The 27,751-nt window shown below is 49.3% G+C and overlaps 1 protein-coding gene and 1 long non-coding RNA gene across 3 annotated transcripts; one reads left to right on the top strand and one right to left on the bottom strand.

Moving 5' to 3' along the window:
* The first annotated feature begins 9,304 nt into the window (after positions 1-9,304).
* ADCK2 (aarF domain containing kinase 2) lies at positions 9,305-24,150 on the top strand. 2 transcript variants are annotated; one of them, XM_086395228.1, is made up of 8 exons: positions 9,305-10,895; positions 12,585-12,731; positions 14,877-15,005; positions 15,963-16,058; positions 16,209-16,460; positions 17,976-18,104; positions 19,298-19,351; positions 23,728-24,150. In XM_086395228.1, the coding sequence occupies exons 1-8, from the start codon at positions 9,966-9,968 to the stop codon at positions 23,866-23,868; spliced, it is 1,878 nt and encodes a 625-aa protein (XP_086251354.1). In that variant the 5' UTR covers positions 9,305-9,965; the 3' UTR covers positions 23,869-24,150. The 2 variants fall into 2 exon arrangements, with proteins under 2 accessions (XP_086251354.1, XP_086251356.1); XM_086395230.1 differs by lacking the exons at positions 12,585-12,731; positions 14,877-15,005; positions 15,963-16,058; ... (2 more) ...; positions 19,298-19,351; positions 23,728-24,150 and adding an exon at positions 11,024-11,202 and having other exon boundaries at positions 9,821-10,895.
* Positions 18,619-27,324, bottom strand: LOC147373683 (uncharacterized). The gene is made up of 2 exons (XR_015161984.1): positions 25,841-27,324; positions 18,619-19,399 (listed from the first exon to the last, which is right to left on the bottom strand). It is a non-coding gene; the product is annotated as an uncharacterized LOC147373683 (long non-coding RNA).
* Between the last annotated feature and the right edge of the window lie 427 nt (positions 27,325-27,751).

The raw sequence follows: 27,751 nt of genomic DNA, 5'->3' as shown, positions 1-27,751 counted from the left end.
GCCACTGCCGAGAAGAGCCAGGTACCTTGCCCAGGGATCCCATGAATGAGCGCCAGAGCCCAGCAGTATGACCCCAGACAACCCCTGCCTGCCTTTGCTGTCGGGACGCCAGCAGAAGCTGCTGTCAGGAGCTGCTGTTCTCATCCGCCCAGCATGCAAATGATGAGGTTACAGGTTATGGGAGGATGAGGTTACAGGTTACGGGAGGATGAGGTTACAGGTTACGGGAGGATGAGGTTACAGGACCGAGAGCAGCAGAGCTGCAGGCAGCGTGGCGGGGCATGCGGGCAGAGCTGGAAGGGGTCTCACAGCCCCCCAGGTAGGAGGGAGGGGATCTGCCCAGACCACTGGACCACTCGGTATCAGCCAAGAGACAGCACTTGCATCAGAGGAGGACTGCAGAGCCAGCCAGGAAACCAGAAGGTGGGAAGCAGAGGAGGAGAAATCTCCTGAGAATAATGGAGCCAATTCAGCTAAAGAGAAGACAAGAGATAGGGGAGGGGGCAGAGAGGGCTGACATGAGGGAGGAAGTGATGGAAAACAGCACATGGAGGGGTGTCCTCCCTGAGTGTCCTTTTCCAGCATGATTTCTGATATTTCTCCTCTACTGGCTTAGGGAGTAGATGGATGTGGGTGGCCCAGAGCCAGTTTTTTCATGCCAGAGTCCAACTCTCTGAGGAGCTCATTGCAGGCTGGGGGCACTGAGCGGGACCCATGGGTAGGGTGGAGTTGGTGGCGTCTCAAACTTTTTCTTTCCCTGATACTCCCCTTAGGCTTGTGGAGGGGAAAGCAGATTCTACTCTTTCCCAAAGGCATCCTCACACAGGGAGACTGGGAAGGGGCCCTGGAATCTGCAGTTTTACAGGCATCCCAGGGGTTTTTGGTGGAGGTGGCTCCCGTCCCCACTGCAGACACACTGGTGAGGGCCTGCTCAAGGTGGGGATGAAGTGCGGCTGCAGCAGGCACGGGGGTGTCTGTTCGCCGTATTTGTTCTGAAGGAAGTGAGCATGTGTGATGGAGGTTGGGGGGGAGAGCAGGATGCTGAAAGGGTCTCAGCAGAGAACGGTCCTCCTCAAGAAACTAAGCCCAGTGGGCCTTACCGAGGACAACTTCGCTCCCCTAGGGGACATCTGGCAAATTTTATTGTCACAGCTGGGAAAGGACAGTGTTTCTGGTATTGAGTGGGTCAAGGGCAGAGGTGCTGTTGAACATCTTAGGACAGCTTCTCCTGCCCCTCCCCTAATGCACAACAAAGAATTATCCTGCCCCAAAGAGCAGAGGTTAAAAACCCTAGAGCCACCCAGGTCACCATCCCCAACCCCTCTCCAGGATCTTGAATAAAAACTTGCACTGCATCACATCTGCTAAGGAACAACGTGACGTGGGAGATGCTACAATCACAGTCATTTGGCTCAAGTGAAAAACCACTACAGCCAGGTGCCTCTAGTCCCCCTCCCATTCTTTCCCAGCCTGTGCCGCAGGCCAGCAGACGCTATGGATGCACTTCACAAGCGACTGGTGCCACCTAGTGATACCAGAGTTAACACCAGCAGGACTATTTCCAAGAGCTGGAATCTGTTGGTTCTTAAGGGGTTTACTGCCTACACTGTGAAGCTTCTATGGAAATAAAGGAAGACCACCCAAATGAGAACAAGTAGAGGCTATTTATTCAGAACTTTCAAACAGCAAGAGAGTCAATTACAATCAATTGTATTTGGGAGAGCCTCCAGTACAAGTGGAGAATCAAATGCTAGTGGAAAAGGTTGAGAGAGAGAAAAGAAAAGGCGTCAGATGCCCTGAGTTGAAGGTTGTTAGCTTTGGGAGGCTGGAGGCTGGGGCATCTCGTGTGCCTGGATTTGGAGAGGTTATTTGGCTTTCTGTGATTGGTTCTGAGTTGGTAGTGGGGGCAAAAATTAGAGAAGCTGCAGTCATTGACTTGGAGAAGGCAATGGCACCCCACTCCAGTACTCTTGCCTGGAAAATCCCATGGATGGAGGAGCCTGGTGGGCTGCAGTCCATGGGGTCGCTGAGGGTTGGACACGACTGAGCAACTTCACTTTCACTTTCATTTTTCACTTTCATGCATTGGAGAAGGAAATGGCAACCCACTCCAGTGTTCTTGCCTGGAGAATCCCAGGGACGGGGGAGCCTGGTGGGCTGCCATCAATGGGGTCACACAGAGTCGGACACGACTGAAGCGACTAAGCAGCAGCAGCAGTCATTGACTAAGTCCTGAGTATTCTGGGCCCATTGCTCTAGAGGCTGTGGACCAGAGTTCTGTTGTCATATATGGTCCAGCCAGTGTCTGTTTGTATACCCAGCCTCCTAATTCATTAGCCATTCTAAATACAGTCCTGCTGTTACTAATCACGAAACATTACATAGAGTTATCCATGTGAGAAGCAGCTTGACCGCAAATCAACATCTGTGATTTTCAAAGACTGCCCTTGCCATTTTTGATTTAGGGCTCATATTTGATGTAACTGTTTGATTTTGCTGTCCACGATGTCTTACTGTGTACAACATTGCTCTCCCAGCTGAAATCCACGTGGGCCTCAGGGACCCCTCAACTGCGCCTGTGTGGGTGACTCTAATTCCTTGAAATGCGGCACCTGTACTACCATCTCCACCACCGCCGCCTCCATCTACTACTACCTCAGCTCCATCACCACCACCACAAGATCGATGGTTCTCAAACTGTGTTCCCAGGCCCAGAGGCGGCAGCAGACCAGAACTTGTTAGAACTGCAGATTCTCAGGCTCCACGCCAACCTACAGGGTCAGACACTGGGGACGCGGCCGGCCCTCAGGGGGTTCTGATGGACGCTAAAGTTAGAGAGCCTCCGCTTAAGGGGAATTTCTAGGATGCCACAAGCGGCTCAAGTCAGATCTTCCATGATGTTGCCTCCGAATCTGTGAAACAGAACAACTTCTGTTTATCTATATAATATAAACGACAATACTTGCTAACATTTAGTGACACTTGGTGTTACGCACGTCACATACAGTTTTGGCTTTCAAAAGTCTGAGAGGCAGGATCTGTTTATACCTCCATCTGACAAGCGAGGAATAGAGGCTCCGAAAGGCGAGGTGACTTGTCCCTAACCTTATACAGGTTACACAGAACTGAAACCAGGCTTTTCTGGCTCCAGAATTTTGCTCTTAACTACTGTTAAAGATACCATTTGCCGGACTTCCCTGGCGGTCCACTGGTTAAGACTCCATGCTTCCAGCGCAGGGGGCATGTTTCTATCTCTGGTCTGGGAACTAAGGTCCCATATGCTACATGGAGAGGCCAAGAAAGAAAGAAATAATCAAACAAAAAACATGCTAATTGCCACATGGATGGAAGTCTAGAGAATTTGTATAGCTTTAATCAGAGTCCCCACCCCAATTTGCCTTAAGTCAAACAGAGGCCCAGACAGATCATCTGAGATCACCTCTTTTATTTTGGGGGGGAATCAAAAATTTTTTTATTTATCCTTCCTCCAAACTAATTTTTTAATGTAAAAAGCGATGAGTCAACTGAAGAAAGGGCTGTGGCCTTGGCTAGGCCATGGTGACACTGGACACTCGACTGAGAACCTGGGCCTGTGGGGATGAGCAGGACTGGACCCGGCTCAGGGAAGCATCTCCAGGAAGGCTCTGCAGCGCCACGCCCTCTGCTGGTAGACAGTCTCAAGGACAGTGCAGTTGCCATAACAGGAATCTTCAAAAATTGGTTGTTTTGGGGATCATAGCTCCCAGGTCAATTCAGTTCAGTCACTTAGTCGTGTACAACTCTTTGCAACCCCACGGACTACAGCACCCCAGGCTTCCCTGTCCATCACCAACTCCCGGAGCTTGCTCAAACTCATGTCCATTGAGTCGGTGATGCCATCCAACCATCTCGTTGTCTGTCATCCCCTTCTCCTCCTGCCTTCTATCTTTCCCAGCATCAGGGTCTTTTCCAATGAGTCAGTTCTTTGTATCTGATGGCCAAAGTATTGGAGTTTCAGCTTCAGCATCAGTCCTTCCAATAAATATTCGGGACTGATTTCCTTTAGGATAGACTGGTTGGATCTCCTTGCAGTCCAAGGGACTCTCAAGAGTCTTCTCCAGCTCAAAAGCATCAATTCTTTGGTGCTCAGCCTTCCTTATGGTCCAACTCTCACATCCATACTTGACCAATGGGAAAATCATAGTTCTGACTAGATGGACCTTTGCTGGCAAAATAATGTCTCTGTTTTTAATATGCTGTCTAGGTTGGTCATAACTTTTCTTCCAAGGAGCAAGAGTCTTTTAATTTCATGGCTGCAGTCACCATCTGCAGTGATTTTGGAGCCCCTAAAAATAAAGTCTCTCATTGTTTCCATTGTTTCCCCACCTATTTGCCACAGAGTAATGGGACCAGATGCCATGATCTTAGTTTTCTGAATGTTGAGTTTTAAGCCAACTTTTCCACTCTCCCCTTTCACTTTCATCAAGAGGCTCTTTAGTTCCTCTTCGCTTTCTGCCTTAAGCTTGTGTCATCTGCATATCTGAGGTTATTGATATTTCTGCCAGCAATCTTGATTCCAGCTTGTGCTTCCTACAGCCCAGCATTTCTTATGATGTACTCTGCATATAAGTTAAATAAGCAGGGTGACAATATACAGCCTTGACGCACTCCTTTTCCTATTTGGAACCAGTCTGTTGTTCCATGTCTGGTTCTAACTGTTGCTTCCTGACCTGCATACAGGTTTCTCAGGAGGCAGGTCAGGTGGTCTGGTATTCCCATCTCTTTAAGAATTTTCCACAGTTTGTTGTGATCCACACAGTCAAAAGCTTTAGCGTAGTCAATGAAACAGAAGTAGATGTTTTTCTGGAATTCTCTTGCTTTTTCTGTGGATGTTGGAAATTTGATCTCTGGTTCTTCTGCCTTTTCTAAATCCAGCCTGAACATCTGGAAGTTCTCAAGTCACATACTGTTGAAGCCTACCTAGCTTGGAGGATTTTGAGCATGACCTTGCTAGCATGTGAAATGAGTGTAATTGTGGGGTGCTTTGAACATTCTTTGGCATTGCCTTTCTTTGGGATTGGAATGAAACCTGACCTTTTCCAGTCCTGTGGCCACTGCTGAGTTTTCCAAATTTGCTGGCATATTGAATCCAGCACTTTAACAGCATCATCTTTTAGGATTTGCAATAGTTCAGCTAGGATTCCATCACCTCCATTAACTTTATTTGTAGTGATGCTTCCTAAGGCCCATTTGACTTCACACTCCAGGATATTTGGCTCTAGGTGAGTGATCACACCATCGTGGTTATCTGGGTCATTAAAATCTTTTGTATAGTTCTTCTGTGTATTTTTGCCACCTCTTTTTAATATCTTCTGCTTCTGTTAGGTCCATACTTTTTCTGTCCTTTATTGTGCCCATCTTTGCATGAAATGTTCCTTTGGTACCTCTAATTTTCTTGAAGAGATCTCTAGTCTTTCCCATTCTATTGTTTTCCTCTATTTCTTTGCCTTGATCGCTGAGGAAGGCTTTCTTACCTCTCCTTACTATTCTTTGGAACTCTGCATTCAGATGGATATATCTTTCCTTTTCCCCTTTGCCTTTTGCTTCTCTTCTTTTCTCACCTATTTGTAAGATCTTTTCATGCCGGGGTCCAGCCCCGGATGATCCAGGGTATTCGAAGGGGAGACAGTGTTGGCGACTATTTAAATATTCATCAAAGATATAAAGACTAATAGAATGAGGATAGCTCAGCAGGAAAATTCAGTGGAGAAAAGAGGCTGAGTAGCTTGGTTTACGTGGGAAACCAATAAAACTTCAAGACAAGAAGCGTGCACCACTTACGTAGGCCGCAGGCATCCTTCCGTTCTCCCGAAGGAGAGGAGACACTGAGGCCTCCCCGGTTGGATCTTAGAAGTCCAGGCAAAATTAGTAAGCTTGGTGGGTTCCGCGCTCCAGATGGAGACTCAGCCAGAATTTGAGAGAGAGACATGGGGAGACCAGTATTTCGAGGAACTGATCCCAATTCTTTATTTTCCAGAGTCTGTTTTTATACACTGAGATGTTATACAAAAGTCACGTGGGGACAGCAGTCCTGACTTTTATTAAAGTCAGGTGCTTCATACAAATGTATACAGAGGTCTTAGGGGTGTTACATCATCTTCTGGCCAGGGGGGCCTGCTGACAATTTATGACCCTCTCCTTGTGACAGTGGTCAGTCAACCAGAACACTTTTTTCTCCAAGGGTGATTATTCTTAAAACAGACGCCACCCAAATAAAGTTACGTTCCTATAGGGTGAGGGTGTAGTGGGTTTTAGTTAAAGAAAGAATTTACTTAGCCTAAGGTATAATGTGATTTATATCAAAGGTTAATACTTATTTCTTCTACATATTCATTAATGTGTGTAAGGGCAGGGGATGTGGAGTCTTAGCAACAAACATTGGCTCAACAAATGAAAAACCCTTCACCAATACAATTTCTAATCAGCCCACTATACTTATACTAATGGTTTTCTAACTTTTCTAAGGAACCTGTTTTTAGAAGGTTTAAAGTATCTCGTGCCTCTCACGGTTGGGAGGCTGTGAGCAATCACATGTGGCCGGACAAGCGTGTCAGGCAGGCTAGAGAACCTTCAGAGGAGTTTGTAGGTTGAAACACTCCTATCACGCCCAGGAATTATTATTAACTGGAGCTCTAAGTTAACTCCTTCTCCGAAAGAGGTGGTGGGGGACAGCCCCCCATAAAGTCAGAGGTATAGGTGAGAGCACAAAGTAGTAAAGTAGGCAGGCTCTGGTTATGGGGGTAGATGTTCGAGGATTTCCAGAGGGACTCCTGAGGCTCCATCCCGCCTTTGCGTATGTCGAGCCTCCTTCCTCATGACCTTTGCCATGGGCGGAGTGCCTCACGCCAGCCCCCAACATTCTCAGATAATCATTTTGCCTTTCTGCATTTCTTTTTCTTGGGGATGGTTTTTATCACCACCTCCTGTACAATGTTATGAACCTCCATCCATAGTTTCTTTCAGGCACTGTCTATCAGATCTAATCCCTTGAATCTATTTGTCACTTCCAGTGTATAATCAATCCTAAGGGATTTGATTTAGGTTATACCTGAATGGTCTAGTGATTTCCCCTACTTTCTTCAATTTAAGTCTGAATTTTGCAATAAGGAGTTCATGATCTGAGCCACAGTCAACTCCCAGTCTTGTTTCTGCTAACTGTATAGAGCTTCTCCATCTTCAGCTGCAAAGAATATAATCAATCTGATTTCGGCATTGACCATCTGGCGATGTCCACGTGTAGTGTCGTCTCTCGTGTTGTTGGAAGGTGTTTGCTATGACCAGTGGATTCTCTTGGCAAAACTCTTGTTAGCCTTTTCCCTGTTTCATTTTGTACTCTGAGGGTACAAAATGGAGAGTATAGTTAATGGCTGGCCATACTTAAAACCAGCGGAGTTAAGGATGACTTCTGTCTTGGGAACTTCAAAAGGGTCTGCACATCTTGGGAAGTGGGAGTTGGATTGTTAGCTGGCAGTGCAGGAGTCCCCAAGTTTTCCTGCAATCCTTAGGCTGTGAGTGGCAGGCACACTTCCAGCAGCAGGCATGGGCCATGTCTCCACAGTCATTCCACTTGTGAGTCCCTGGCAGACTTCTCTGGAAGGCTGTCACCCACGTGGAGATAAAGGGTCGTGAATGTAGAGGTGACTGTGGTACCCCAGGGCAGTCAGCCTCCAAGTCCCAAACAGCAGAGTAGAAGCCCACTGGCTTTTCCTTCCTGTCCTGGCTGATTTCCAAGCTCTGCTCTGCTCCTCTTTGCTTTCTAGAGCTATCTGGCCTTCTCTGGTTCTTCATAGTTAAACAAACTCCCCCAGAACCTCACACCAAACACCTTCCTATTTGGGGGCTTAATTCTTTCTGCGGCTGAACACCCTCCCACTCGTATCACCCTCCCGTCTTCTCCCAAGTAGCTGCCATCCTGGGGGATTCTCCTCGTCGCCCAAATCTTGGCTCTGTGCACCAGTGCCAAACAGAAATATGGAGACAGAGTTATGGAGGAGAAGGAAAGAGCGGTTTTATTAGTTTGCCAGACAAAGGGGGAACACAGTAGGCTAGCGCCTCAAGAACTGTGCCCCCCTCGCTGGTAAAGAGGGAGGGGTTTACAGTCCAGCAAGCCTACCTGAGAAGGATCAAGATGGTAACAGTCTTGCATTCTTCTTCTGCAAAGTTTCAAAAAGGTGAGGTTGCTGACAAGGTTAGGGTGTGTAGGGGCTTGGATGGTTAGGTCTCCTAATTCTTGATGACCCTTTGATCTTGCCTCAGGTGGTTTCCTGGCTGCTCCTCCCTTGATTAGCAACTGTTCTGACCTTTGGGACTAAAAGAAGGTCATGGAGGCTGGAGTCTTGCCTACAAGAAATGAGGGACAAAGAGACCTTCGTGTCCAGGAGCCCCGCAGGGCCCAGCTCGGCCACGTCCCCATTGTTCCCTTCTTTCACGGTGGGATCTTCCTCAAAAGTGATAAGCCTGCCAGGTCAGGATGTGTGTTTAGACGTTCCCAGGACCTCGAACGGTAGATATTATTGAGCTTCGATAAATATTAGATTGAGTTTAAGAAATATAGACTTGGCTGAATGAATGATCACTCTTTATGGAGCCACAGCCCCGGGTCTAAATACGTTCCTCAAATCAGGGCAGCCTGGGAATCCCGCCGTCCAAGGACAACACCCCCCACCCCCTCCTCCCACCACCCTCCCGGTCCCGCTCTATTGAAAACCAAACCTGTGTTCAGGAACCGGCTGTCAATTTACCTGGCGTTCCGCGTTTCCACGCTCTTTGTAAGGAAAGCTACAATGTCATTGGAGAGACAGACACACAGTGGAGAGACCAGGTGTGGAGGGCGTGTGTGGCGTTAATTCTATTTGTGGGACCCCAGGACCCGAGGCGGAGAAGGCAATGGCAACCCACTCCAGTACTCTTGCCAGGAAAGTCCCATGGACGGAGGAGCCTGGTAGGCTGCAGTCCATGGGGTCGCTAAGAGTCGGGCACGACTGAGCGACTTCACTTTCACTTTTCACTTTCATGCACTGGAGAGGGAAATGGCAACCCACTCCAGTATTCTTGCCTGGAGAATCCCAGGGACGGGGGAGCCTGGTGGGCTGCCGTCTACGGGGTCGCACAGGGTCGGACACGACTGAAGTGACTTAGCAGCAGCAGCAGCAGCAGCAGCAGCAGGACCCGTGAGCCGGGTAAATCTCCGCCGGAGTCTGGGTCGCGTTCGCTTTAAAGGGGCGGTTCCCGAGCCGGCGGGCAGGCGGGCGGTCCCGGAAGACGCGCGTTGCGCGGCCTGGGCGTCGGGATCCCTGCTCCCCGGCCCCCCCGGGTCCAGATCCCGGGTCTTCGGACCCCCGGCCCCCCCGGGTCCCGATCTCCGGTACTCCGCTCCGCGACCCTCCGCTCCCCTTCCGCGCCCCTGGCGCCCAGACCTCCAGTGCCCTTGGGACCTCGGCTCTCTGGAGCCCCCACCCGACTCCTCCCCACCGCGCGCTCGCTGCCCTGGTCCTCCGCCGTTAGCGCTGCCCCCGCCCCCGGCCCCAGCTCTCCACCCCTCGCCTTATCTGGTTCTTCCTCACCCCCACCAGGCTCCCCGCACCGCGGCCCTCCGATCTGTCCCCCTCGCGCCCCTCTCCGCGCAGACCTGCTGCGTCCTGGCCCTCGGCGGGTGCACTCTGGCGCCGGCGGGCGTGCGCGGTGACCCTGCGGTCGCCCGGCTCCGTCTCCGCCCGCGCGGCCACCTCGCGCAGGTCACGTCCCTGTCCTGGGGACTGCACACGGGCGGCCAGGTCTGCGCGCCCCCTTCATCTCGCTGCCGCCCCGCTCTTAAACGGAATACTCAGCGGAGGCCCGGACTCATGTCCTCCTTGCGGAAAGAAGGAACATAGATGGGCCCTCCTTAAGTGGAGGCAGGCAACGGAGGCCGTGACCTCTGGGAGAGGATGGTGACCCCCTGGCGCTTCTCTCTCAGGGTCTGCTTGGCGCACCTGAGAGGTTTTGCGCTCAGAAAGGAAGTCGGCCTTCTGAGACCCTCTGGGGGCTGTCGCAAGGCTAGACTCTGTTGGCTTCTGCTTGGCACTTTGCCCAAACTCGTCTCCACCTGTGAGGACATTGGCGAGGGGGCTTCGGAGAGCGTACGTCGGCAGACCACCAGTTGGAGTGACCTGGCTGAAAATGGGCCGCTGGAAAGAGTCCCTCCGGAGGGGCGGCTGGGCTGGCTCCTCCTGCACGTGCGCATCTGGCTCAGAGCAGGGGCTCTCTTGGTAAAATTCTTCCCTCTCCTCCTACTCTATCCCCTCACCTACCTGGCTCCCAGTGTCTCCAGTCTCTGGCTCCACCTGCTTCTGAAAGCCACCGAGACTTCGGGCCCCACCTACATCAAACTGGGCCAGTGGGCCAGCACCCGGCGGGATCTCTTCTCAGAGGCGTTCTGCGCCCAGTTCTCCAGGCTGCACGTCCAGGTGTCGCCCCATCCTTGGACTCACACCGAACACATCCTGCGCCAGGCCTTTGGGGAGGACTGGGGGAGGGTCCTCTGCTTTGAGAAGCAAGAGCCAGTGGGTTCCGGCTGCGTGGCCCAAGTGTACAAAGCGCGTGCCAATCCTGCCTTCCTGGAGAACGACAGCATCCAGAGACTGGCCACGGCCTCCATACTGCAGTTCTCGGAAACTGGGGCAGCTGGGGGGCTGGGCGAGCTCTCTGGACGCCTGGAGAAGGCCGGGAGGCCTCAAGAGAGTCTTGCCGACCAGTCATTTGTAGAAAGGCTGCTCTTCCCTAAACCGGACCTGGTTGGATCCAATGCTTCCTTGTCTCAGGCTTCAGGGACCGCCCATGAACAGGAGCCAGATCACCTTGTCCCGGTGGCTGTGAAAGTAAGTGTTCTAATGTTTGCAGCCAGGCCCTCCCATCTCTAAAACCTCACCAACTCCACCGAGCTACCCAGGTCAGGATACAACCCTTTGCAAATTACCCCACGTTGCCTTCCGTTGATTTCTTTCAGCTTGACCATTATCTGAGTACCTGTGACACACAAGCTGTTTGATTTCTTGGCTTGAAGGAGAGTGATGCGAATGGCCTGAAAAAGGAAGATGAAGAGGCTCTGGTGTTGGCTGTCTCTGCGGGGGGAGGACCCATCATCCATCCAGCTGACCTCTTGGCTCTGGGGTCAGGATAAATGGGAGAGACTAGGTTAGGTGTTACTGTGGCGAGTCCAAGAGGGCAGCGTTCATTTTTACATCAGCTTCCTTCTCTGTTCATTTCCAGTCACCCCTGCCCGGCTCCATCATCTCTCCTCTCCACACCTTTCCATCCCTGATCCGAACACCCCCAGGAGAACTAGCGGATCCTAGTAGCCAATACCCTGGTGTTCTCACCCTCACAGAAAAATCCCTCCCACGGGGGCCTACTGAGACAGGCTGAATCATAATTTCTAAGGGGAGAGCCTGACCTGGCCTTTTATAATTGCTGCAAATGAGTTGCAACATCAGGCATGTTTAGGAAACACTTGTCCAAAGTATCTTGAAGTTTCCCTGTGCTCTGTGGGAGACTAAAGGAGTATATGTGCCCATCAAGTCAGATGCTTTATTTCATATGTATGAGGTACCTGAGATGGGCATTCTTTTTTTAAACAGGTTCAAAAAAAAATTGCTTATTTATTTATTTGGCTGTGCTGGTTCTTAGCTGTGGCATGCGGGATCTCCTTCTCCCACCAAGGGTTGAACCTGGGCCCCCTGCATTGGGAGCCCAGAGTCTTAGCCACTGGACCACCAAGGAAGTCCCTGTACTAGTTTTTCTTACATGTTTATTTATATTCCACTTTATTCTGAAAAGGATTTGTGGTGGAGGTAGAGGCTGTTATCTGCGTGTTTTAAATGATGGAACAGGAGGCTGAGAAGAGGTTGAGTGGCCGGTCCAGTTTCATCCAGGAGATGAGTTGCAGAACTGGAGTTTTTGAAACCCAGAGCTCTTTCCATCTCACCTCTGGAGTCCTGTAACTCTAGAGCAGTATTTTGCAGGCTTGGGACTACCTGACTCAGTTACCTGGACACTCAGTAAAATGCAGATTTCCACCTGGCCTCCCAGCCAGTCTGATTCAGTAGGTCCTGGAGGAGGCTCGGGGTCCACACTTTTACTAAGCAGCCCATGTTGGCTTTTATGCTCGCTGATGTTTGGGAGCCGCTGATCTAAGCTCAGTGTATCTGGAAGGGAGGCCAACCTGTTCTTCCCAGCAAAGCTGAGTGCCACTCAGGGGAGCTGCCCTCCTGCCCCTCAGGAAGGCACAAAGGAATGGGTGTTGGACCTGCTTCCCCTCGGCCAGCTGATTGTCCTTTTTTTTCAGGGGGTTGTGGGGGGATGTTGGCTGCACCACAAGGCACATGTGACGTTTGTTTCTCAACCAGGGATCGAACCTGCAACCCCCTGCATTGGAAGCATGAAGTCTTAACTGCTGAATTGCCAGGGAAGTCCCCTAGATCTCTTTTGATGGTGGGACCCAGCTCTGGCTAGGCAAATGTGCCCTCCTTATTGATCCCTCCTCTGTCTCACTGTTCCTCTTTTGGCAGGTGTTGCACCCTGGCCTGCTCGCTCAGGTGCAGATGGACCTGCTGCTGATGAAGATGGGCAGCCGGGTCCTCACAGTTTTGCCAGGAATCAAGTGGCTCAGCTTGCCTGAGATCGTGGAGGAATTTGAGAAGCTTATGGTGCAGCAGGTGAATTCGCCTTCTCTCAATCGTAAATAGCACACGACAGTTTTTGCTGTTAGCAGCTGCTTAGTAAATGCTGAATGGATGAGCATTTTCCCAGGGCACTATGGCTAATGTAGAATATTAGTCAGGATAGCTGATATAACAAAGAATATCCAAACCTCATTGAGTTAAGGCAGCAAGGTTATTTCTTGCTATTCTGTGGAAGTTCCATGCGGGTAAACTGAGGGAGCAGGTGGGAGTTCCACTCCATTGTTATTCAGGGACCCAGTTTCCTCCAAAATTAGTCATCTGGGCTTAGTGTGGAATGGGGAGAGAGACCATGAAGCGTCACATAAAGGATTCTGTGGCCAGGCCTGGAAATGATGAACCTCACTTCTTCCAAGGCTACATGTCAGGCCCAGTGTAACTACGAGGGAATTTGGGGAAGGCGGTCTTGCATAGAGCCTGGGCTGCAAACGAAACGAGTCTGGTGGAACAGATAGCATTATCTGTGCTGCAATCAATGGCCACATTCCAGGAGAAGAATCGGCGAAGTCACATACTGTGCCTTGGTTTTCCTTTGTTTCTGGGGTTTAATGAGTAGACAAGGGCCCTGTGCAGGGCCTTTGGGACACCTGTTTAAGGAGCCAGACTCAGTAGACACAGTGGAGTCACTCAGGGCTCCAAGGAGCCATCTGTGCTGGCTTCCTGGCAGTTGGCACAGAAATTGACAGGCTTTCAGAGGCCGTGTGCCCAATCTTCATTTATATCGTCTGACTTAGGGTTTTAAGCCCCAGTGATGCATTTTCATGTTTAGAAAGCTTGGCTTTATGATATGGAGGTGTCTACTTTTGATAATAAAATTAAAACAGAAAAATAGCTGCTGTTCCAACACCCATCTTGGTGTTTATACTCTCAGTTCCACCACCCGCTTGAGCTTCAGTTCTGCTTCAAGAAGTCTGATACACATTGTGAGATCCCATCACTTCAAGTTCAGACCTCTACAGCTCTACAACTCACCGCATTTTGCCTTAAAAATCAACTCTTCCTACCAGCTGTAGCTCTCGGTGGTCTCATAATGCTGCCTGGCTTGAAAGCTTAGAGTCTGGGTGTATGTAGGGGGATGGATGTTCATTTATAAATTCATACAACAAGTATTAAAAACTGTTAGGATCTGGTGAACTAAGAAAACAAGTGGGGTTCCCTGAATCTCCTGTGATGGTGGGACCCAGTCCTGGCTGGGCAAATGTGCCCTCCTGATTGGTCCCAAGAAGTATATACTAGGAGGAGGAGGGCTGATGTGAAATATTTGTAGCACAAGTGCTAGTTACAATAGGAGTTCTTACGGGTTCAGCTGGGCTTAGCCGAGGCCCAACAGAGGAAGTGGTTATTCCACCCTGTGGGTCCAGGCTCCCCAGACTTGAGCAGAGTCTTGAAAGGAGAGTGTCCGCAGTTAGACCCAATGGGGGAAGAACATTCCAGTCAGGTGGAGTACAGAAGGCAGTCAGAGGGGAAGTGTTAGGCAGGCTGGGACATTCCCGGTCTACAGATTGGGTGCAGCCGGAGTTTGGGGCTGTAAAAGAAGGAGGCCATATCACAAGAGATGTACCTGGAGGGAGAAGCAGGGCCCAGACCATGACCCACCTCGGACGTCATCCTAACCAATGCAGACTCCATCCTGCAGGTGGTGGGGGGCACCAGCAGATGGATTGTAGAGAGGGGAGGTGGGGGACAGGGAGCCCAACTAAGACACCTCTGTTAGGGTTCAGGTGACTGGTTTCAAGTCACCTTGGGAGGAACAGTGGGATAGAAAAGAACAGCTCTGAGCGTGGTGAGGGCTGCAGAGCTGATGGCAGCGAGTCTCCCATGGGTGTGAAGGGTGAGAGAGAAGGAATCCTCTGCAGGGACTCCTGGGGGCGGGGTGAATATGAACTCTGATAAGTTCTCCAGTGTCTCTGCTGTCTGCAGCTTGGAGTCATGTGGTGGGGAGGGATGGGGGGTTGGGACTTCCGGGGCAGCCCTCACCCTCAAGTGTCCTGGGAGTTCTGCAGGAGGTTAGCTGGGGTAGGCAGGTGAGTCTCAGGCTCTGCCAGCTCTTGGGGGGTTCAGCGTTGCTGTCCCTGGCCCAGACTACCCCCTCCCTCACCTCTTCTCTCCACTTGTCTGTAGATCGACCTGCGGTACGAGGCTCGGAATCTTGAACTCTTCCAGTGCAACTTCCTAAATGTGAACTCCGTCAAATTCCCCACGCCTCTGCGTCCCTTCGTCACCAAGGATGTCCTGGTGGAGACATATGAAGTAAGAGTGAGAGCTTCCCCTAGCCGGTTGCCCTTTACTCACAGCCAGGTTGTCTCTGCTGCACAGGAAGGCTTGAGTCTAAGAGGGGTTTGGAGCCGCCTGACGGTGGGAGGTAGGGTAGCAAGGCGGGAAGAGCCTGGCCCTGCCTTCAGACTTGCTGGAAGTCTGCTCTGCCAATTGTATCTGATTCTGGTTTTTCCGTACACTTACAAAAAACCCGAATGACTTTTTTGGCCAACCCAATATTTGCTGGGTGGCTTCAGTTACTTCCTGTAGAACAGCAGGATACCCTTCCTGTCTTAGGAGTCAATGACACACTGAATGCAAAACGCCCTCCACACAGAGAAGGGCCTTATGGGCTTAGCTGTCTTCTGGTCCAGCTTCCTTTGTAAAGATGGTAATGAGACCCAGAGGAGTGGCCTGAATGGCCCACTGTTGCTAGCTGTGTGACTTTGAGCAAGTTACTTAAACTCTCTGGGCTTTAGTTCTTTAATTTGTTAATTAAGGATTCCAAGATCTATCTCAATAGGCTGCTTTGACAATTAAATAACCGACCTGCATCAGGTGCCTATGGAGCAGGTCCCCTTTCTTCTCTCTTCCTTTTCTTTCTCCTCCAGTGAGGTCACAGAGCTCCTTCGTGTCCCTGTTGGCTGATTCTTGACTAGAAACAAGCTCACCCTGACCTCACAGCCTCTCTTACCTGTGGGCGGCAGTCAGTGGGTTTCCTCCCTGGGGAACCTATGGGACTTTTTGAGACGTATTACAGAAGGGAAGCATAAACATCGGTTACAACTCATTTGTGGGTGACGGATTCACAGGCATTATAGGAAAGGAAAAACGCTTCGGGTCACTCCCCAGTCAGAGGGAAGGCAGCAGCTGTGTGTCCCCGGGAGGATGAGGAGCTGCGCAGTCGCGGGCTGTGCGACTGAAGCGGTTCTCACCCCGACTTCCTCACAGGAGAGTGTGCCCGTGTCCAGCTACCAGCACGCAGGGATTCCCCTGGACGTGAAGAGGAAGATTGCGCGGCTGGGGATCAACATGCTCCTGAAGATGGTGAGCTCACGGCGGGGAGCGTGCCGCCTCTCCGCCTCGTCCTAGATCTCCGGGAACTCGCCGTCACCCTGGAAGCTTTTCCGTGAGTGGCCTGGTGGAGGTGGGATGGTGAGGCTGACTCAGCCTGGAGTAGCTCTGGTCTCTCTGCAGATATTTGTGGACAACTTCGTCCACGCGGACCTTCACCCCGGGAACATCCTCGTCCAGGGCGCCGACGGTCTTGCCCAGGGCCCAGAGGCGCGGCTGCAGCCGGTGGACGTCTGCGAGGCGCTGGTGGTGGCTGTGTCACCGGCGCGCTGCCCGCTGCGCCTGGTGCTGCTGGACGCCGGCATCGTGGCCGAGCTGCAGGCCGCAGACCTGAGGAACTTCCGGGCTGTCTTCATGGCCGTGGCCATGGGCCAGGTGAGGCCCGCCGGGCCCTGGAGGGGAGGTGGAGGGAGAGGTGGTTGGAGCTGAGTTTTTTTTAAACCACCGGGCTCCTCAGGGTTTGTCATTCTTGTTAATGCTGGCATTTGCCAAGGGTGCTTCAGAGAGATGAAGGAGGGAGGAGGAAGAGGAGCCCAGGAGATGAAGCCATCGAGGGTCCATAGAACAGGCTTGTTCCCGGCAGCAGATGATTTAGGATGACGGGAAGAAATGCCTCCTTCTCAAGTGGTGTTCTGGTGGTTTCTCTTCTTTCCTCAGTCACTATAGAGTTGGGCTTTGGAAATGCTAGCTTCTTGACTAATAGCGGCCCCAAATGTGTGCTATCTGCTTTGAGAAGGTGGGGCTGGAAAGAAGCAGCGGCTCAGGGAACTTACTCTCCAGGTGTGGGAAGACACCTGGGGCAGGAGGAGATGACTGGTTTTCACTTCTCATCCCACGCCTCTGAGGGGCTCCAGTGGTTGAGGATTCTTATTTAGGAAAAGGGACTCAGCGAAACCTTTAAGAGAGTCAACCTAAAGTGCCACATCAAGGGTGACAGTGAATTCTCCAGCAGGAAAGACCCAGGGAAAGACGGAGCTGGACAGACTTCCCTGGTGGTTCGCACTCCCAGTGCAGGGGGCCTGGCTTCAATCCCTGGTCAGGGAAATAGATCCCACATGCCAGGACTAAGAGTCTGCATACCGTAACTAAAGGTCCCACATGCCGCACCTAAGACCCGATGCAGCTAAATAAATTTTTTGGGGAAAAAAAGAAAAACAAACCTGGGAAAAAAGGGCAAAATTGAGAGAAGCCCCTGCTTAGGAGGCTTCTGGGGTGGAGGAGGGGTGGAGGTGGGTAGACCAGAGGCTTGAGTCTGAGCCAGTTTGAAAGTGTCCCCGGGCCAAGGTTAAAGACCGAGGTGCAGTGGTAGGTGGGGGCTGGGAGGTTCTCCTCTGCACAGGTTTGGGCAAAGGAAGAAGGTCATAGTCAAGGAGGAAGAGCTTGGCTCCCTGGCCATGACCAAGGGGGCCAGGTGGGTGTTAGGAAGACCTTGGAGCATCCTGGGTGGAGGAGGAGCCAGCAGGCTGTGAGTGGGGAATTCTGCTCAGGCAGGAAGACTGCCCTCGAGGAGAGTATGGCTAGTCCGCCCCGGAGCCAGGCCTCTGGGCCAGGCCGGTTGGTTGGCAAGCAGTGCCGTGAGGAGTGTGAACAACAGGGCCCAGACTCAGCCACTGGGCCTGTGTGGCCTCAGAGACAAAGGAGACCACACAGCTCTGGCCTTTGATTGTGCTGAGCACAGGTGGGGCCTCGCCTCAAAAGGATCAAAAGGCTTTGATTGACAACCAGGTATTATTGGAAGGCAGTGAGGTAAAGTTAAAAATGGATGAGGGTGGGGCGCAAAAGCAGGAGGGTAGAGAAACTGGGGTGGAAAGAACTAGGATCTGAAGGCGTTTGGGCAGAGAATCCAGGGTTAGGCCCTCTTGATTCTAGCATGTTTTTTCCATCTTCCAGGGCCAAAGGGTGGCTGAGCTCATCCTGCACCATGCCCGGGCCAGCGAGTGCGAGGACGTGGAGGGATTTAAGGCTGAGATGGCCCGGCTGGTGACCCAGGCCAGGAAGAACACCATCACCCTGGAAAAGGTGAGCAGGCCACTGGAGGGCTGGGGTTCCTGGGGTGTTTACCGACCTTGCCCTTGGACAGCGCAAACTGCAGGTCTAAGGGAGAGGTCTTGAGAGGACTTGAGTTTTTCTTTTTTTATTTATTTTTAATTGAAGGATAATTGCTTATCCAATATTGTGTTGATTTTTGCCATACATAACATGAATTGGCCATAGGTATACATATGTCCCCTCCGTCTTGAACCTCGCTCCCACCTCCTACCCCATGGCTTGAGTTTTAAGGCAGATAAAGAACAAACCTTTTCCTCTGCCCACATCCTCCAGGGGTAAGGAGGCCCACTAAAATCTCCAACTCTCAAGAGTGGCTCCTTGACTGGGCTCTCCTGGGTGGTTGTCGGGGGAGGGGGTGATACATGTGACACTGCACACCTGTCCAGACCCGGGTGCTGTTCTGCAGCTTCATCTACATGGAGCTCAGCTGAGCATGGGGTGGGGGAGGGAGCACTGAGGCCCCTGAGTAGACAAAGAACTCACCTAGTGTTCACAACCTTTATTTAGACCTGAAGCAGAAAAGTGTTAGTTGCTCACCCGTGTCTGACTTTTTGCAACCCCCATGGACTATAGCCCGCCAGGCTCCACTGTCTAGCGGATTCTCCAGGCAAGAATAGTGGAGTGGGTTGCCATTCCCTTCTCTGGGGGATCTTCCCGGACCCAGGGATTGGACTCGGGTCTCCCGCATTGCAGGCGAATTCTTTACCATCTGAGCCACCAGGGAAGCCCTTACTTGAAGTGGAGCCCACTTTGAATTCTGCACACAGTTCTAACAAAGCTGACTTTTCTTCCCAAGTTCATTCCCAAGTCCACTCTAGCCAGATCGAGTCAGAACAAGAGGTGGCCCCCGGGCAGTAAGGAGTGACAGCTGGCCCTTGGCACTGCCTGTCTTATTTATTCCCATGTGATTTCTGTATGTGCTGGGCGTGCTGGGGAAGAGGCTTCTAGGCTAGTTCTCCTGGGGGGGCGGTGGTCTTTGAACTCAGTCATGAGATGGAAGTTGGGCTTGTGTGAATGTAGTCCTTTTGGGGATTTGTCAGGCAGTCCATTTCCGATCACTGGGGTGTGTGTGGGTGTGGGTGTGGATGTGTGGGTGGGTGAGGGGCAGGTAAGGGAGAGAAGTGGCTCCCAGTAGCTCTCAGGCTCTTTGTTCTGTTTTCCAGCTTCAAGTTTCCAGCCTTCTCTCGAATGTCTTTAAGTTGCTGATGACTCACAAGGTGAGGCCTGGGCGGGGAGCTCGCTCTCTGGTCAGGCAGGAGGGAGGTCTGTGGGGAAGGCAAGTGGCCTCAGGGTTGTGGCAGGTTTTTCTCTTATGGAAGATCTCTTTTAGAAACGTTCTGCACACTGATCCCTCTGCTAAGAGTGCTGTTTCTACTCCCTGATGTCCAGCAAGGTTTTCCTTTGATCATTGGTGGGGTTCGGGGGGAAAAACTTTATGCTTTCTAAGAGCTTTGACAAGTTCTATTTTAAAAATGAATTAAATTTCATGTTAGGATTAGGGAAAGCTTTCATCATTGCTGGGGGCTGGCTTGGAGAGAGCTGGAAATGAAAACACACTCCTGGGAGTTCATTTGCTTAGGACGGGGAGGGTGAGGCTCATAGCCAGCTCAGTGCCCACCAGCTCTGACCTGGGCAGCCTCTCCAAGTCCCTGGAGGCTGCCAGGAGGGCCAGATGAGGCCGTGACACGGTGATCAGTGCGCTCTGACCTCCCTTTAGCCACCTAATTCAGTTGTATAACATTTATTAGTATCTGATTTAATCCCAACATTCCTTGAGGCTGGCACCAAGCAACTCGCCCTGGCCCCTGAGGCCACCTGACCAGGGAGCCCCACTTCCAGTGACTTTGTTCTTTAGCCCTGGGGCCCCCATTGGTACACAGCCTTCCTCACACCCGTGTGGGACACAACGGTTACTAGTGCTTTAGATGTTTGCTGTTGTCATCGTGATTCCCAGGATGGGAGAGCAGAGAGAGGGCCAAGTACAGCCATTCTCTTCAAATATTTCACCAGGCGCTTAATTTAAAATAATTTAAAAAATTTAAATTATGGTTAAAAACTAATATACAGTTTACCCCTACCCACCTCCAAGTGTACCGTACAGCAGTGTCAACCACATCCACACAGTTGTGGAACAGATCTCTAGATCTCTAATAAAACCCTATTCCTACTGAACAAAAACTCCGTGTCTCTCTTCCCTGAGCCCCTGGCAAGCAGAAGGTCCATGGTTTTGATGACTCTTGATTTTTCCTATAAGTAGGATCATATGGTATTTGTCCTTCTGTGACTGGCTTATTTCACTCAATGGAGTGTTCTTGAGGTTCATGCATGTTGCAGCAGATGACAGGATTTCCTTTTTAAAGACCAAATAATATTCCATTGTATGTACTTAACCATATTTTCTTTTATTTGTTCATCCTCTGATGGACATTTGGGCCACTTGTACCTCTTGGCTACTAAGAACAATGCTGCAGTGAACACGAGGGTGCAAATATTGCTTTGAGATCCTGGTTTCAAATTCTTTTGGATATTTACACAGAACTGGGATTGCTAGATGATATAGTTTTTTTTTAATTAAAATATAGATTTATACAGGGCTTCCCTGGTGGCTCAGAGGGTAAAGGGTCTGTCTGCAATGCGGGAGACCTGGGTTCCATCCTTGGGTTGGAAAGATCCCCTGGAGAAGGAATGTCAGTCCATTCCGGTATTCTTGCCTGGAGAATCCCATAGATGGAGGAATCTGGTAGGCTTCAGCCCACAGAAGTCTACACGATTTTACACTCCCACCATGATTGTGCATATGTAGCACGCTGCTTTCTTCTGATTTGCCCATCTGACCCCTCAGACAGCTTTCTGGGCCTTAACTGAGAAAAGACCCTTTACTTTCATCAAAGGTTATTTCCCCATGAGTCATTCTTCCATTTCCTGACCTTCTGTCCACCTGAAAGCAGATTCCTGTTCTAGGTTTAAATCCTGGCTCAACTCCTCCTCATGTGGGCTTCCCTGGTGGCTCAGTGGTTAAGAACTCTCTTGTCAATGCAGGAGACATAAGTTCAATCCCTAGTTTGGGAAGATCCCCTGGAGAAGGGAATGGCTACCCCCTCCAGTATTCTTGCCTGGGAAATCCCATGGACAGAGGAGCCTGGCGGGCTACAGGCCATGGGATCCCAAAAGAGTTGGTGACTAAAACAAACAACAAACAGACTCCTCTTCACCCAGAGGACTTGAGCAAATCACTCAGCCACCCTGAGCCTTAGCTTCCTTATCCACTGAACGGGCATAATGAAGTTGAGGATTAACTGGGTAATCCATGTAAACTATTATTACTGTTAATCTGGCTCCAAAGGGGAAGAAACCCTGCTGTATTTGATCAAAGCCAGGTGTGCTTGGTCTCAAAAAGACTACTGTGGATTTCAAAGAATGACCGTATTTAGATTTATAGTTTCTGGTGTTGTTTGTTGTTTAATCGGTAAGTTGTGTCTGACTCTTTGCAACCCCATAGCCTGTAGCCCACCAGGCTCCTCTGTCCATGGAATTCTCTAGGCAAGAATACTGGAGTAGTAGCCATTCTGTTCTCCAGGGGATCTTCCCGACCCAAGGATCAAACCCAAGTCTCCTGTACTGGCAGGCAGGTTCTTTACTGCTGAGCCACCAGGGAAGCCCAGTTTCTGGTGTGGCTGTGAACTTTTCACTTTAGTATTTTTTAAGTCATTCACATACTCACACACCTCCCTTAGAGAAGAGCTGTACACACTGCATCCCCCAGATTTTTTCTTACTATTTCTAGTGGGTGGGGGGTTGGGTGAATAGATGGGATGGTGGGGAAAATGACTGGATAGGGAAAAGAATGTTCAGTTCAGTTCAGTCACTCAGTCATATCTGATTCTTTGTTACCCCATGGACTGCAGCACGCCAGGCTTCTCTGTCCATCACCAACTCCTGGAGCTTACTCAAACTCATGTCCATGGAGTCAGTGATACCATCCAACCATCTCCATCCTCTGTCCTCCCATTCTCCTCCTGCCTTTAATCTTTCCCAGCATCAGGGTCTTTACCAATAAGTCAGTTCTTCACATCAGGTGGCCAAAGTATTGGAGTTTCAGCTTCAGCATCAGTCCTTGTAATGACTATTCAGGACTGATTTCCTTAGGATGGACTGGTTGGATCTCCTTGCAGTCCAAGGGACTCTCAAGAATCTTCTCCAACACCATAGTTCAAAAGCATCAGTTCTTCGGTGCTCAGCTTTCTTTATAGTCCAGCTCTCACATCCATACATGACTACTGGAAAAACCATAGCTTTGACCAGACAGACCTTTGTTGGCAAAGTAATGTCTCTGCTTTTTAATATGCTGTCTAGGTTGGTCATAACTTTTCTCCCGAGGAGCAAATGTCTTTTAATTTCATGGCTGCAGTCACCATGTGCAGTGATTTTGGAGCCCAGAAAAATAAAGTCTTTCACTGTTTCTATTGTTTCCTCATCTATTTGCCATGGAGTGATGGGACTGGATGCCGTGATCCTAGTTTTCTAAATGTTGAGTTTTAAGCCAACTTTTTCACTCTCCTCCTTCACTTTCATCAAGAGGCTCTTTAGTTCTTCACTTTCTGCCATAAGGCTGGTGTCATCTGCGTATCTGAGGTTATTGATATTTCTCCTGGCAATCTTGATTCCAGCTTGTGCTTCATCCAGCTAATTAAGCAGGGTGCACAAGGGTAATTAGCCTTGATGTACTCCTTTCCCGATTTGGAACCAGTCTGTTGTTCCATGTCCAGTTCTAACTGTTGCTTCTTGACCTGCATACAGATTTCCCAGGAGGCGGGTCAGGTGGTCTGGTATTTCCATCTCTTGAAGAATTTTCCAGTTTGTGGTGATCCACACAGTCAAAGACTTTGGCGTAGTCAATAAAGCAGAAGTAGATGTTTTTTTGGAACTCTCTTGCTTTTTTGATGATCCAGCGGATGTTGGCAATTTGATCTCTGGTTCCTCTGCCTTTTCTAAATCCAACTGGAACGTCTGGAAGTTCACAGTTCACGTACTGTTGAATCCTGGCTTGGAGAATTTTGAGCATGACCTTGCTAGCATGTGAGATGAGTGCAACTATGTGGTAGTGGGAACATTCTTTGGCATTACCTTTCTTTGGGAATGAAATGAAACCTGACCTTTTCCAGTCCTGTGGCCACTGCTGAGTTTTAGTGCAGCACTTTCACAGCATCATCTTTCAGGATTTGAAATAGCTCAACTGGAATTCCATCACCTCCACTAGTTTTGTTCGTAGTGATGCTTCCTAAGGTCCACTTGACTTCACATTCCAGGATGTCTGCTCTAGGTGAGTGATCATACCATTGTGGTGATCTGGGTCATACAGTGTATTCTTAGAAAAAATACATTTCTGGGTCATGAAGTATATTTTTGCCACTTCTTCTTAATATCTTCTGCTTCTGTTAGGTCCATACTATATCTGTCCTTTATCTGTAAGAGTATTACATAGATGATAAAAATCATCTGTTTTTTTTGTCAGGAGTGGATGTTGACCTGTTAACTCAGGATACTCTCCGTCTATCCGTGGGCTTCGGAAAGAACCCCTGTTTCTCTGTTTCAGGTAAAGCTTGAGAGCAACTTTGCTTCAATCGTGTTTGCCATCATGGTGCTGGAGGGGCTTGGCCGCTCACTGGACCCTAAACTGGACATCCTGGAGGCAGCAAAGCCCTTCCTCCTAAAAGGACTAGTGACCTCCCGCTGACGGCAGCAGTGGGGGCTTCCTCTTGGAACAAGAGGCCGCTCCCAACAGCCTCTTCTGTGGCAGCTTGGACGTCCTAGGACTGGGATTGTGGAGGGCCTGCCACTGTGTTTCACTCTGGTTTGGTTTCAAGCATCTGTTTCCAAAGGTCTGGGTTTCCTGGGGAAGTAAAAGGAGGGAGGGTCCTGACAGCTCAGGTATGGAAGCGGGGCCTGGTGTCAGAGAAACTGTTTCAGGGAAAACATTCTCTGGAGGAGGATGAATAAACTTAGTTATTTTGTTTTCTGTTTTTTTCTCTTCTCTTAACATCTGTACTCCTGGATCAGCCTGGTCTTCCTGGTTCCTTCCAGACTCTGATATTTAGGTTAGAAAATGTCACAGAATCCTGTAGACCCATGGTTTCCAAATTTTGGGGGGGTGTGGCACATACCTTGCGAGATCTTAATTTCCTGACCAGGGATTGAACCCATGCCCTTTGCACCGAGTCCTAACCACTAAACCGCCAGGGAATCCCCCCAGGTATTTTGTGTTGTTTTTCTGTTTTGTTTTTTCCCCTCAAATGTTTTGATTATGTGCCCTGTTGGTAAAGGGTTGCATATATTTATATATACATGCACATATAATTTATTTATAAGGTTTATACAGGTTCTACCATCACCAGCAAATCTCTGAAGACAGAGCTTACACTTAGGGCACGTTTCACTGTATCTCAAATTATCCTTTTGATAATTTAAAATCTTTTTTGCCAATCTTGCTAAATTTTATTATAAGGTAAAATGAAAAAAAAAAAACCACAATGATCAATGGTTAATGTGACATACTAGAGACAGGAACAGAGTCAGCTCCACTATTTTACTTGAAGTTTCCCTGTGCTCACATATTAGCATTTAGATACTGTTTTTTTCTGAGCATTCTACAGGGCTAATTTTGGTTAATATTAACAAACAGATAATATAATCAGTACATTTCTGTTAGGGCTTCCCTGGTGGCTCAGACAGTAAAGAATCTTCCTGCAATACTAGAGACCCTGGTTCCATCCCTGATCAGGAAGATCCCCTGAAGAAGGGCATGACAGCCCACTCCAGTATTCTTGCCTGGGAAACTCCATGGACAGAGGAGCCTGGGGGGGCTGTAGTCCATGGTGTCGCAGAGAGTTGGACACGTCTGAGTGGCTAACACTTTCACATCCTGTTAACCAGGACTTGAGATTTGCAGTAGCACCCAGCGACACTCCAGCAGTGAAGGAAAACGGGGCGGCCATTGCCTGGCCCTCTGCACTGGGCCAGCTCACAGGCCATTCTCTCAAAGCTGCTCTGACACGTGGCTGGCCCACATGGACTCAGAGCATCCCAGGGTCAGTTTGTAGAGTGGATATTAATAAAGCTTAATTTCTTAATTTTGTTTAAAAGGAATGTTTTCCCCTGCATCCCAGTGGATTCTCCTGCTTGTTTTGGAGACTGCTCTAGACAGTGAGTGGAAAGTCAAGCGTTCCTGCTCTCTGAGTCCTGCTGTGACTGAAGGACTAGATTCTCCCATTCTTTCCTTCTTAAGGATAAAGTTCCTGTCTTTTAGGGAACAACTGAGAACAGAAGTTATCTTTAGATATTGGACAGAGATTCCCTTGGTGCAGTTTTTTTTTGTTTTTTAAGAGGGGTGGAGATGTTATTGGCACTTCCCAAGTCTTGAGGGTAGGGCATTTGAGTCAGGCAGTGAGAGCCTGGGGGCTCCAGGTAACCCTGTTCAGCTCCCTCCTATGGGCAAACCAGCCAGACATTCAGCTCTTTATGCCAAATGCACATGCCTTTGTGCTGTGGGCCAAGAGACGGGGGCACCAACACAGAGCGATGTCTCCCTGAGTGAACACCAGCACCTCTGAACCTTTCTTGAAAGCCAGTGGATTCCATCAACTTACTGTGATAATCATTAGTTATCTCTCACTGCATACACACTACCCACAAATACAGCAGTTTAATACCTGGTAGTCTCTGCAGGTCAGAAATGTAGGCGAAGCTTGGCGGGTCCTCTGCTCAGTCTTGCATGGCTACAAGCATCTTGGGGCTCCACTGGGGTAGGTCTGAATTCAGGCTTACTCATGTAGTTCCTTGTGGAGTGCTGGACCGAGGGCCTCAGTAGCTCAGGAGCCATTACAGCAGCAACAGAAAATGAACACAGGTTGAATTAAAGAGAAAAATGGTTATTAATGGCTGTGCTTTAATATAGGTAATTTGCTGATTTTTAAAATAAGCATCTTAAAAAGGCTAAACTTGATTTATACATTCATCTTCATAAGGAGAAAACGCTACTTCTTGGGTATAAGTAGATAAAGGGGCAATGGGGCATCACTTGGAAGGGAGATCCCAGTTTAGTCCCTCCAAAGTAGAAAGAACAAGGTTCATTTCTGTGTTAAAACTGCTGGAAAGGTAAGTTCTTCCTTCTTTTGGAAACTTAGAGGGAAAGGGTGATCAAGCAACCTTTAAACGTAGAAAATTAGGGAATTCCCTGGCGGTCGGTGGTTAAGACTCAGTGCTTTCACTGCCATGGTCCATGTTCAATCCCTGGTTGCAAAAGTAAGATTCCAAGAGACATGTGTGCAGCCAAAAATATATAATAATAATAATAATAATAAAGAACAAAAGTAGAAAATTAAATAAACATGAAGCCTTGTGCACAAGTTTTTTTTTCTTTCCTCATTCCCCTGCAGTGTGCTTTTCTGAGAATCAAAAAGAGAGCCATTGTGCAACCTGCAAAAGGCAGTCAGGGATATTTGCCCTTGGAATTTTTAGAACATGTCTGCAACACAAACATGCATTGCTGTTACGTAAACAGTCAAAATAGTGTGCTGATGGGGACCCTAAACTTTTCATAGTAAAAAATCAGAATTAGTGATGCAAAACATTAGAGCTAAGGACCGCACAAATGGTCTATAGAACAATATTGTTTTAAATACAAGCCAGCATTAAAGTTAAAAGTTTTTATTTTGTAACTGAGCAAGAAAGATGGGGGGCGGTAAGTGAATTTTAGTTTACCTGAAGAGCTTTTGCAGCCAGGAAAATATTGACTAATAAAAAATTGCTGAGTACATGCTGTGGGCCAGGTACTCTCTTGAATGGCTGATGAAGGGTACTGAGACCTGGAGAAGTGACTTGTCCAAATGGACAGAGCTAACCATTGGTAGAGCTGAGGCTGAACTCTGGATTTTCAGACTATCAAGTTCTTTGGAGTATTTTTGTTTAAGCTGGGTTTTTTTGTTTGTTTTTTGTGGCCTAGGAATCACAGCATTGTTCTTTCCTGGGAGCAAGGCAGGCAGCTGTCTAATATGGGCAGAGAGCTCTCTTTGGAAGGATGAAAGACACTGCTCTGCCTATTCATGAACATCTCTTAATGGTTTGTGCATGTACTAGGAAGGGTAAATAGTGAATGGTAGTCCCAGAGAAAGCCACACTATTGCGTATCAGCTGGGAAGTCAACTTGCCCCCAGAAAACAGTACATTCTTTCTTACAGTTTATATACTTACAAATTAGGACAGGAGAAGGCAGGAGTGGGGAGGGATAGCGGGTGAATGTGGGGAGGGGCATGAGTTCTACAGGGCCAGAGGGTCCAGCAGTAAGTTTGGCAGAAAGGTGTGTTGTTTGTTTGCTAAGTCGTGTCCAACTCTTTTCGACCTCTTGGACTGCAGCACTCCAGGCTTCCCTGTCCTTCACTGACTCCCGGAGGAAGCCTTTTCTCCAGGGAGAGAGGTTCCTAGCTACTGGGCACATGGAGGCCCATTATTTGCCAAAGGAGGAGTGTCAGTTATATTCAATACACTTAAATCCCTAAATTTCAGGTCTATGTTTCTCTCCATAAATTTCCAAATTTTCATGCTTATCACTCAGTGTGAAGTCT

The sequence above is a fragment of the Bos grunniens genome, chromosome 4 (genome assembly GCF_055505025.1).
Source record: "Bos grunniens cultivar Pamir isolate PY7600 chromosome 4, Bosgru_T2T1.0, whole genome shotgun sequence".
Taxonomy (NCBI): Eukaryota; Metazoa; Chordata; class Mammalia; order Artiodactyla; family Bovidae; genus Bos; species Bos grunniens.
The sequence above is the reverse complement of the archived record's forward strand: the minus strand, read 5'-3'. Positions and strand labels throughout refer to the sequence as shown.